Below are 11,963 nucleotides of genomic sequence, written 5' to 3'. Positions count from 1 at the left end.
TATTAGGCTTTAGTTTGTCTATTTGCTTACTAACATCGTTACTAGTCACTACTATCTCGCTTAATTTATTTTCTTCGCTATCTCTGTATAGAGTCGGTGCCACATGTATCATGTTTAAATTATCGGTAGTGAAAACTGTTGAAAAATATTTATTCAGATTATTGCTCATTTCTCCGTCGTTATCAGTTAGCCAGCCGGTATCTGACTGTATTGGTCCAATCTTTTCTCGTGTTTTAGTTTGATACATTTGATAGAATCCCTTGGGGTTGCCTTCGCCTCCCTTGCTATCTTCAGTTCGTTATTCCTCTTTGCTTTTCTTAGGCGGTCTTAACCCTACCAGCCAATACCTTATAGTAATCTTGGAGGTAGGCTTCACCACGATTTATTCTTCTACCTGTAGCCTTCCTTTGTCCAATAATATTCTTTAAATAATTATTTATCCATTTAGGATCATTGTTGTTTGATCTGAGTTTTCTGTATGGTTTGTTCTTCATTTGTGCATTAAGTAGCTCTTTATTTAAATTGTTGTGGGACTCGGCAACCTCAGATCTCGTTATCAGGTCTCCGGATAACGTGAGGTCACCCTCTGTGGGTACATTGTGAGAGGTCACCTCATGTGAGGTCATGTAGTTCACTCCCAAGCGTGATACCCTTTCTCTCAGCTGCCTCTTCAAACTATCAAAGTTTGCCCTTCTGAAATCTGGGACTTGAGTGGAATTTTCCTTGCAGCTTCCCAGAAATTCTAACTGGAATCTAATTTCTTTGTGATCGCTGTTAGCAAGTTCGTTCCCTACCTCGACATTACTAATGAGGTTTTCTCTGTTTGATAGAACAAAATCGAGTATATTATTACCCCGGGTGGGTTCAGTTATATGTTGGCTTAGGAAACAGTCCTAGATTGTTTCAAGAAAATCCTCTGATTCTGAGTTACCCGTAAGGTCAATCCAATCTATTTGGCTAGAGTTAAAGTCGCCTACTATACAGACTTTGATATGTATGGAAGCCCTGCGCATTTCATCCCAAATAAGTGGCTCATTAACTCTATCAAGATTAGGAGATCTATATTTTACTCCTGTGATTAATTTTCCCCTACCATCGATTAGTTCTATCCAAATTGTTTCTGTATTCCATTCTGTTTTTATTACCTTATTTATTTCACACTTCAGATTATCCCTTACTTTGATTGCTACTCCGCCTCCTTTCCTAATCTGCCAATCGGTATGGAATAATTTGTAACCTGTAATTTGGTATTCGACAGGTAACTCATGTGAGTCTAGGTTTATCCATGTTTCAGTGTATGCTATTATATCGATTTTTTCGGTACATGCCAACGCCCTGATTTCATCTATCTTGTTTCTCATACTTCTACTGTTTGCGTAGTAGACATTTAAGTTAGTCGTGTTCTGAGTCCTCTTTTTGTTGCGTTTAGATTTTAACTCCCTCCCTAATTTAATTTTGCCATAATTCCTAGCACTATTTCCCTGAAACCTTTCACTTTGTTTACCCGCTCCCACTGCAGTCTCCTCCATCCCCGTGCTCATATGTTCTCTTAGCAGTTTAAAGACTTCGACATCTTTTGAACTGCCCTCTCGAGAGAACCAGCCAGGGTTGCCACCCCATTCCTAGACAAATGCACCCCATCCCTAGCATAAGGTTCCTTCTGTCGTAAAAGTTGTCCCAGTTGTCAACGAATGGGACTGATATTGACTTGCAATATCCGCCATGACGGCCGTTGACACCAACCAGTACCTACACTCAAACAGTAGTGATTCAGTACCCACACAACACCACGAGTAATTACAATGTGCCCACGTCCCACCACCAGTGGACTTGCGCCCATGTCCCATCACCACCATAAACAATACTAATACCCCACGGCGAATTTACCCACACATATACTAGTACACAAACTCCAATGACTATACGCTTGGAACAGTACACCCACCAACAGTGTACCAGTGTGTGTGTGTGTGTGTGTGTGTGTGTGTGTGTGTGTGTGTGTGTGTAATAATAATAATAATAATAATAATAATAATAATAATAATTAATGATTTATTAAGATAAAATGGCAGCCAGAAGGCTGAAAATATACAATGAATAGAAGTGATAAGTTACATATGGTGCAATCGGGGAGTGGGTCACTTGATTGACAAAAGCTTTCAATACAATACATAAGTAACATAGAGTCAACATATAGATTAACTATAGATCTGGTACTGTGGGAGCGGGTCTGTAGACATTCTTGTGACTTCACTGGATGGCCATTGCGTTGTACCTGGGTGCTATGGGGTGGCAACCCTGGCTGGTCTCTAGAGGGAGCAGTTCAAAAGATATCGAAGTCTATAAACTACTAGGGGAACATATGGGCACGGGGGTGGAGGAGGCTGCAGTGGAAGAAGGGTAAACAAAGTGAAAGATTACAGGGAAATAGTGTTAGGAATGATGACAAAACTAAATTAGACAGGGAGTTCAAACCTAAACGCAGTAAAGGGAGGACTCAGAACACGACTAACTTAAATGTCTACTACGCAAACAGTAGGAGTATGAGAAACAAAATGGATGATATTAGGGCCTTGGTTTGTACCTAAAAAAATCGATATAATAGCATTCACTGAAACATGGATCAACCTAGACTCATGTGAGTTACCTATCGAATACCAAATTGCGGATTACAAATTGTTCCATACAGATAGGCAGTCCAGGAAAAGAGGCTGAGTAGCCATCTAAGTCAGGGATAATCTGAAGTGCGAAATAAATAAGGAAATAATAACTGAGCGGAATAGAGAAACAATTTGGATAGAATTAATCGACGGTAGGGAAAAATTAATCATAGGAGTAATATATAGACCTCCCAATCTTGATAGAGTTAATGAGCGACTTATCTTTGATGAAATGTGTAGGCGATTTTAACCTTGGCCAAATAGATTGGACTGACCTTACGGGTAACTCAGTATCAGAGGATTTCCTTGAAACAATCCAGGACTGTTTCCTAAGTCAACATATAACCGAACCCACCCGGGGTAATAATATACTCGATTTAGTTCTGTCGAACAGAGAAAACCTCATTAGTAATGTCGAGGTAGGCAACGAACTTGCAAACAGCGATCACAAAGAAATTAGATTCCAGTCACCTGGTCCCGATGATATATTTGCCAGAGTATTAAAGGAATGTAAGGAAGAGCTTAGTATGCCCTTAGCAAAGTTGTTTAACATGTCATTAAAAACAGGTGTAGTACCAGAATCCTGGAGGATAGCGAATGTAATACCGATTTTCAAGAAGGGGATAGATCACTATCCTCTAACTACCACCCAATCAGTCTACCATCAATAGTAGGTAAATTACTCGAATCAATTACTTCAAACTCTATTCGAAACCATCTGGAAAAGCACAAGTTGATCAATGATTCCCAACATGGCTTTACAAGCGGGCGTTCATGTCTAACTAATCTATTAACATTCTTTTCATCAGTTATCAAATCGATGGACGAGGGGCACAATTGTGATGTGGTATATATCGACTTTAGCAAAGCCTTCGACAGAGTCCCCCACGAAAGAGTAATAAGAAAGGTAGAAGCGCATGGCATCAAAGGTAATATCCTTAAATGGATTAGGGCGTGGTTATGGGACAGGAAACAGCGAGTGAGCATAAACGGCACTAAATCGCATTGGAGCAATGTCACTAGTGGAGTTCCCCGAGGCTCAGTACTTGGACCATTATTATTTCTTATATATATAAACGACATAAATATCGGCATAGACAGCAACATAAGTAAATTTGCTGATGACACTAAAAGAGGACGTGTAATTAAATCTGACTAGGACTCTGCAAAACTACAGGAAAATCTAAACAAATTTTTCGAATGGTCTGAAAAATGGCAGATGAAATTCAATGTGGACAAATGTAAAGTACTCAGTATAGGAGATGTAAACAGGGAAACCAGTTACCAGATGAACAACGATGCCATTGTGGAATCCGACTGCGAGAGATATTTAGGAGTAATGATAAGTAGGAATTTTGAGCCAAGTAAACAATGTATTTTTGCTCATAACAAGGCTAATAAAGTACTTGGGTTCATACAAAGGAGTGTTAGTTACAAGACGAGCGAGTTCATCTTAAAATTATATCTAGCGCTTGTGCGACCTCACCTGGATTACACAGTTCAGTTCTGGTCACCGTATTACAGAATGGATATAGAATCCTTGGAAAGAATCCAGAGGAGAATGACAAGACTAATCCTGGGCATTGGGAACCTTGAATACAGAGACAGGTTAAAGCATCTTAATTTGCACTCCCTCGAGAGACGTAGAGTGAGGGGCGACATGATCTAGGTGTATAAATGGAAGCCAGGGTTAAACAAAGGGGACATTACAAAGGTACTCAAACTATCCAACCAGGAGCGAACTCGTAACAATGGTTTTAAATTAGACAAATTTAGATTTCCGCATGAAATAGGTAAACACTGGTTTGGAAACAGAGTAGTGGATGAATGGAACAAGTTACCAAATATCATCATTAACTCGAATACGCTGGATAGCTTCAAACATAGGTTGGATGCTTATATGAGCAATAGGGGTTGGCTATAAAAGGGACTGCCCAGTATGGGTCAATAGGCCCGCTGCAGTTTCCTCCATTTTTATGTTCTTATGTTAATCCGTTACCCAACTACAGCTGCAGATTCACGTGGTTCCGGTAGGTCCTTTAGCTCACATAGGGTGTTGGAGATGGTTTTAGTTCATGTGATATAGTTTGGAATTCACAGTTATTCGCCTGGGTGGAATAGGGAGTCCTCATTTCTCTCCTGGAGTAGTTTGGAGTCTTTCTTGGCTTCTCATCAAGTGTTGGTGGTGGTCAGTGTACCGGGGACAGGGTGTGTTAGGTCCCCGTCAGGTCAATATTGACCGCTAAGCACTGCTTGTCATTCACAATTGTTTCTTCCTTTCGTGTTGAAAGTGTCACTTTTGTATATCACTTGAGGATAAGGAAAGCCAAGAGGAATAATGAGGTAAGAATAGCAAGGGAGGCGAAGACAATCCCCAAAGGATTCTACCAAATGTATCAAACTAAAACACAAGAAAAGATTGGACCAATACGGTCAGATACCGGTGAGCTCACTGATAACGACGGAGAAATGAGCAATTATTTGAATAAATATTTTTCAACAGTTTTCACCACTGAAAATTTAAACATGATACCAGAGGCGCCGACTCTATTCAGAGATAGTGAAGAAAACAAATTAAGCGAGATAGTAGTGACTAGTAACGATGTTAGTAAGCAAATAGACAAACTAAAGCCTAAGAAGTCACCTGGTCCTGATGAGATATTTGCCAGAGTATTAAAGGAATGTAAGGAAGAGCTTAGTATGCCCTTAGCAAAGTTGTTTAACATGTCCTTAAAAACAGGTGTAGTACCAGAATCCTGGAGGATAGCGAATGTAATACCGATTTTCAAGAAGGGGGATAGATCACTATCCTCTAACTACCGCCCAATCAGTCTAACATCAATAGTAGGCAAATTACTGGAAGCAATCATTTCAAACTCTATACGAAATCACCTGGAGAAGCACCGATTGATCAATGATTCCCAGCATGGCTTCACAAGCGGACGTTCTTGTCTAACTTATCTATTATCATTCTTTTCATCAGTTTTCGAATGGGTGGACGAGGGGGACAATTATGATGTGGTATATCTCGACTTTAGCAAAGCCTTTGACAGAGTCCCCCACGAAAGACTAATTAGAAAGGTAGAAGTACATGGCATCAAAGGTGACATCCTTAAATGGATTAGGGCGTGGTTACAGGACAGGAAACAGCGAGTGAGGATTAACTGCACTAAGTCCCATTGGCAACGTCACAAGTGGAGTTCCCCAAGGCTAAGTACTTAGACCATTATTATTTATTATATACATAAACGACATAGATATCGGCATAGACTGCAACATAAGTAAATTTGCTGATGACACTGAAATAGGACGTGTTATTAAATGTGACGAGGACTCCGCAAAACTACAGGAAGATCTAAACAAATTTTTCCAATGGTCTGAAAAATGGCAAATGAAATTCAACGTGGACAAATGTAAAGTACTCAGTATAGGAGATGTAAACAGGGAAACCAGATACCAGATGAACAACGATGCCATAGAGAAATCCAACTGCGAGAGAGATTTAGGAGTAATGACAAGTAGGAATTTTGAGCCAAGTAAACAATGTGTTTTTGCTCGTAACAAGGCTAATAAAGTACTTGGGTTCATACAAAGGAGTGTTAGCTACAAGACTAGCGAGGTCATCCTAAGACTGTATCTTGCGCTTTTGAGACCACACCTGGATTACGCAGTTCAGTTCTGGTTACCGTATTACAAGATGGATATAGAATCATTGGAAAGAATTCAGAGGAGAATGACAAGACTAATCCCGGGCATTGGGAACCTTGAGTATAGAGACAGGTCAAAGCATCTTAATTTGCACTCCCTCGAGAGATGTAGAGCGAGGGGCGACCTGATAGAGGTGTATAAGTGGAAGTCAGGGCTAAAGAAAGGGGACATTACAAAGGTACTCAAACTATCCAACCAGGAGCGAACTCGTAACAATGGTTTTAAATTAGACAAATTTAGATTTAGGCGTGAAATAGGTAAACACTGGTTTGGAAACAGAGTAGTGGATGAATGGAACAAGTTACCAAATATCATCATTAACTCGAATACGCTGAATAGCTTCAAACATAGGTTGGATGCTTATATGAGCAATATGGGTTGGGTGTAAACGGGACTGCCTAGTATGGGCCAATAGGCTCGCTGCAGTTTCCTCCATTCTTATGTTCTTATTGAACGTCAATCTTTGCACTGTTCTGTATGTGGGAGGATGTTGTTAAATCCAGATGGGGAGGAGGAGATGGGGAAAGGGAAGGGCTCGACAAACGAGGCTGGCAGCTGTCTCCATGGTCAAGAGACCACGGGCAGCGTCGACATTCTCACCCTGTGAAGGCTCGAGACGGAGTGTGTGTGTGTGTGTGTGTGTATCTCTCTCTCTCTCTAAATATATATATATATATATATATATATATATATATATATATATATATATATATATATATATATATATATATATATATATATATATATATATATATACACAGTATATGCAAGTAAATCACTGTAGGTGTGCGTGATCCAGGTTTATGCTGATAACCACAAGGAAAAAGGAAAACACGACGTTCCCAAGCGCTTTCGTGTAATTCACATCTGCAGGGGACAGTGAGTGTCCACAATGGTCCGGTCACTAGGTTGTGATCCTACTAATCTTCATAAGCATCGCAGCAGCAGTCTGTAGTCAGGTCAGAGGGTAAGATGAACCAACCTTCTCACCTGGTTACAAATCTTCTTAATTACGAAATTATCCAGTTTGTACATACCATAACTCAAATTCATGTTGACGGCTTCGGTATGTTTAATGAGACTGGATTCTATAATGTTCCTATTGCCAATTGAATTACAAGGTAATATTGAGGAGGCATTATCCCAGTCAATGCAATGCAATGCTCATATATTTATATTTATATATATATATATATATATATATATATATATATATATATATATATATATATATATATATATATATATATATATATATATATATAATAATAATAATAATAATAATAATAATAATAATTAACGGTTTATTGAAAAAATTCTGCAGCCCGAAGGCTGAAAATATACATTGGACATAAATGACTTATTACATACATTGGTGGTTTAACAAAAGCCTTCATTAGAGAAAAGTAAAGGAACATACAGTGAACATACAGATTAATGTAGGTGTTAAACAGCAAACTCGTAGTGTAGTAACTCCCTCCCTGATTGTGTTAGGAGGAACTCACGTGGTGTAGTGGTTCCCTCAGATGGTGTTATGAGGGACCTGGCGTGGTGTAGTAATTTCCTCGCAGATGGCGTTATGAGGGGCCTCACGTGGTGTAGTAATTACCTCACAGATGGTGTTATGAGGGGCCTCACGTGGTGTTATAACTCCCTCACAGATGGTGTTATGAGGTACCTCACGTGGTGTAGTAATTACCTCACAGATGGTGTTATGAGGGACCTCACGTGGTGTAGTAATTACCTCACAGATGGTGTTATGAGGGGCTTCACGTGGTGTAGTAACTCCCTCACAGATGGTGTTATGAGGGGCATCACGTGGTGTAGTAATTCCCTCACAGATGGTGTTATGAGGGGCCTGATGTGGTGTAGTAATTCCCTCACAGATGGTGTTATGAGGGACCTCACATGGTGTAGTAATTCCCTCACAGATGGTGTGATGAGGGACTTGACGTGGTGTAGTAATTCCCTCACATATGGTGTTATGAGGGACATGTGGTGTAGTAATTCCCTCACAGATGGTGTTATATGAGTGAGGTTTGGTCTTAGGCCTTCCTATCGCAGACAGATTAACACATCGCTGGTTGTTGTTGGGTCGGGCCGTTATCACTGGGTACCTGGGACCTCACTGTGTGAAGGTTATCTTGGGTACGACTGTTACTGTTGAGTTGTTCTCACTGACTTAAGCACTGTTCACCACTGTTCACCTCTGTTTAACACTGGTTCCGTTCCTTTCCTAAATGAAATTGTAACTTCTGGCGAGAACTTGTTGATGTTCCGGTGGGGAGGAGGGTTCAGGGGAGGGGGTTGGTATGGGCCAACTTAACAGTTGACCTGGCTGCTCCGAGAGGAGCGCCAGGTACGTCTTGACCCTTCGGTGGTCAATGATATGTCAAGGATATATATTATGTGCGTGTGTGTGTGAGTACTTTGTATGTTTCAGGTAAATTTCCAGACTCCTTAACATATAGAATTTATATATACCTCTTGAAAAGGATCTTAGTAATTTAAAAAATATAGATGCACATAATACGTAGGAGAGGCATGGGAGACGTGGGGAAGCAGAGAGGACGTGGGAGAGGCAGGGAAGACGTGGGAGAGGCAGAAGAGACGTGGGGAGGCAGAGAAGACGTGGGAGAGGCAGGGAAGACGTGGGAGAGGCAGAAGAGACGTGGGGAGGCAGAGAAGACGTGGGAGAGGCAGGGAAGACGTGGGAGAGGCAGGGGAGAGGTGGGGAGGCAGAGAAGACGTGGGGGAGGCAGGGAAGACGTGCGGGAGGCAGGGAAGGCATAGAAGTGTGACGGGTTGTGGTGCCGAGGGAAGGACGGGTATACTGCTTTTCTTATCTCACTGTAACAAACATTACATGATCCTAATTTTGCAGGCAGTGGGGTGTAGCGGTTGATGATTGTGCTGACGCTGCAGGTAAAAGGGAGGAACGTGTGTGTTGGTGACGACGCCAGAAAAGCATTACAGAAGTCAGGATGGCATTCGAGCTGACAGAGTACCCACCGAAGTCTTTCAGTGATAAGTACCAGAAGTACTTAGCACCTCACGGGGTTCTGCTGTCACCCCAGCAGGTACTGAAAAACAAAAAACTGGGTAGTAACGCAGAGGACACCTTGCGTAAAGCCTTTAAGATCACGGTGAAAAAGCTGAGGAAGATGAGAGCTGCATGTGCCAACTGCAACACAACTGAGGGCAAGTCACCAAACACCTCATAATGTTGACTTCACTGGCTGTGTTGGGCGTAATTTACACCAACCCCACAATAATCTCTCTCACACTCAACGCATGCAAATACCACAAACTGTAAATCAAGAAAAAGCTTCTAGTTAAGCAACAAGATGCAAAACTACACACAATTCTATCTTTTTTAGTTTTTGATGTAATAATATTTTATAAGCAGAACAGGGACTTTGTGGACACCCTGTATATCGTTTACAGATTCTCACATCCTTAAACTGTAGGTATTCATTAGGTACCATACAAAACAAATAAAAATTAGGATAACACCCATTGGTTTAAAACATATTTATGGTCTAAATGAGCCAGATTGTACTATTATTGTCAAATTCTTAATCCTTACCATCAAAACATATTAACTGACAGAGAGATAAACTGAATCACCCAAATGATCGCAAATCAACGACTCTGATTCATACAGAGAGTCAACATGGCTGCTATTTTGATGACGTCATTTATACCATTGATTCTATAAAGTATAATTAAATGCGATCTGGCAAAGTGACATCTACTCAGATGCTGATCCACTGACTGGTAACAGAGAGATGCCATCCAATAAAAAATTTCAGCTTCATTGCGGGGTTGGCTGGTTGACTAGTAAGTGAGGCGTGGCTACTGGTGGTATTGCAGGTGTTGGCGTGGAGTGTGAGGGCTGTGGGGCGGTGCGCTACTGCAGCCTCAAGTGTCAGGACCAACGACGTCAACCTCACGATCTCGTCTGTCATCACCTAAAGGACGAACTCTTAGACCAGGTCAGTCGCCACAGACCCTGCACTACATCCTTCAATAATCACCTTTACTAGTCACCTTCACTTGTCACCCTCGCTGGTCACCCTCATTAGTTATCATCATTAGTCACCCTCAATCCTCCAAGGAAGATAACCTGGTTATTCTTTTTTATGTTTATGCTTTTTATTATATAATTAGTGATGACCGAGTGGAAGTGACAGTTTACCCGGTGTAGGTGGTGGCGAGAGTCTACCTGGTGTAGGTGGTGGTGAGAGTCTACCTGATGTAGGTGGCAAGACTCTACCTGGTGTAGGTGGTGGTGAGAGTCTACATGGTATAGGGGGTGGTGAGAGTCTACCTGATGTAGGTGGCGAGACTCTACCTGGTGTAGGTGGTGGTGAGAGTCTACCTGGTGTAGGTGGTGGTGAGAGTCTACCTGGTGCAGATGGTGATGAGTCTCCTTCCTGTAGGTGGTGGAGTGCCTGCCAGCACCGGTGCCGCTGGGAAAGGAGGTGTTGCGGGGTGGTGGTGGCGTGGTAAAGGACTGGCAGGACTGGTTCACTCGTCACACAGTCATCAAGGACAACGTGGTCACGGCGGCCACTATCCTTACCCAGTGGTGGCCCTTTACCAGTCTTCCACACCCAGGTGAGTCTATAACACAACCTACTTACTACTTTGCTGTCACTCGGAATCAAGTATGACGATCATCTAGCTATGATACAATGGCATGAGTTATTAAGAATGTCACCTACGTTGGTGAGTTATGAGGTGACTAAAGAGGCTGATACGGGACCGGCAGTGTCGTTCACAGATGCTGCACATGAGAGGGGCTACATCTAGTGCGGGAGGGGCGGTGACAGCATCTTTCCGGCGTTAGCTCTTCTCTGCCTCGTTATGCAGTCGGGCTAACTCGAAAGTATTGACATCTTCTTGCGTGGTGCTCCTCCAAGCGTTACGGTGTGGAGTAATAGTCTCCCAGGTGAGGAGGAAGATTTGGCACTTTTTCAGGTTTGTCTTAAGACTATCCTTATACATTTTCAGTTGCCCGCCAAGGTAGCGTTTACTATTCGTTAGGTGACTGCATTGGTAGTCTACTATCGTCCATGCGGGTAACATGGCCAGTCCATCGTAGTTGTTCAGGATAATGGTAGCCTCGATGCTCTTACATTTAGTGTCAGCTAGAATACTGGCATTTTTTCTCTTGTCTTCCCAGCGAACTCGGAGGATGGAACTAAATTGGTAAAAGTTTTCAAGTGCCTTGAGGTGCCTCCTGTATGTGACCCATGTCTCGTTGCCATACAGCAGGGTCGGGAGGACCACTGCTCGATATAATTGCAACTTTGTGGATAATTTCAGCTCCCTTCAGTTAAAGACATGGGCACAGAGTCTGACAAAGGCTTGAGAAGCACATATGATCCGATGCTGAATCTCTTCATCTATGTCCACGGGGGGGACAGGTGGGAGCCGAGATACCGAAAGTGGGTAACATTAGAGAGGGTAGTACCGTTAAGCTGGATGGGTGGTGGAGGTGTGTCTGAACCAGGTGCAGGCTGAAAGAGAATCTGAGTCTTACATACATTCACCTCAAGGCCGAAGTGTGCATTTGCATCTGCGTAG

At 42.1% G+C, this 11,963-nt stretch overlaps 1 protein-coding gene across 1 annotated transcript in view; it reads left to right on the top strand.

The window, feature by feature from the left end:
* The window catches only part of LOC121865351 (putative protein MSS51 homolog, mitochondrial), a 102,604-nt gene that overhangs the window by 17,767 nt on the left and 72,874 nt on the right, over window positions 1-11,963 (top strand). Inside the window, exons 2-4 of the mRNA XM_042364688.1 lie at window positions 9,253-9,569; window positions 10,245-10,366; window positions 10,814-10,991. Coding sequence (XP_042220622.1) covers window positions 9,353-9,569; window positions 10,245-10,366; window positions 10,814-10,991 — 517 coding nt within the window. The 5' untranslated portion in view covers window positions 9,253-9,352. The remainder of the gene's footprint in view (window positions 1-9,252; window positions 9,570-10,244; window positions 10,367-10,813; window positions 10,992-11,963) is intronic.

Source organism: Homarus americanus, unplaced genomic scaffold, assembly GCF_018991925.1.
Source record: "Homarus americanus isolate GMGI-L3 unplaced genomic scaffold, GMGI_Hamer_2.0 scaffold15667, whole genome shotgun sequence".
NCBI classification, from domain to species: Eukaryota; Metazoa; Arthropoda; class Malacostraca; order Decapoda; family Nephropidae; genus Homarus; species Homarus americanus.
Note: the sequence above shows the minus strand (reverse complement) of the source record. Positions and strands in the feature narration are given on the sequence as shown.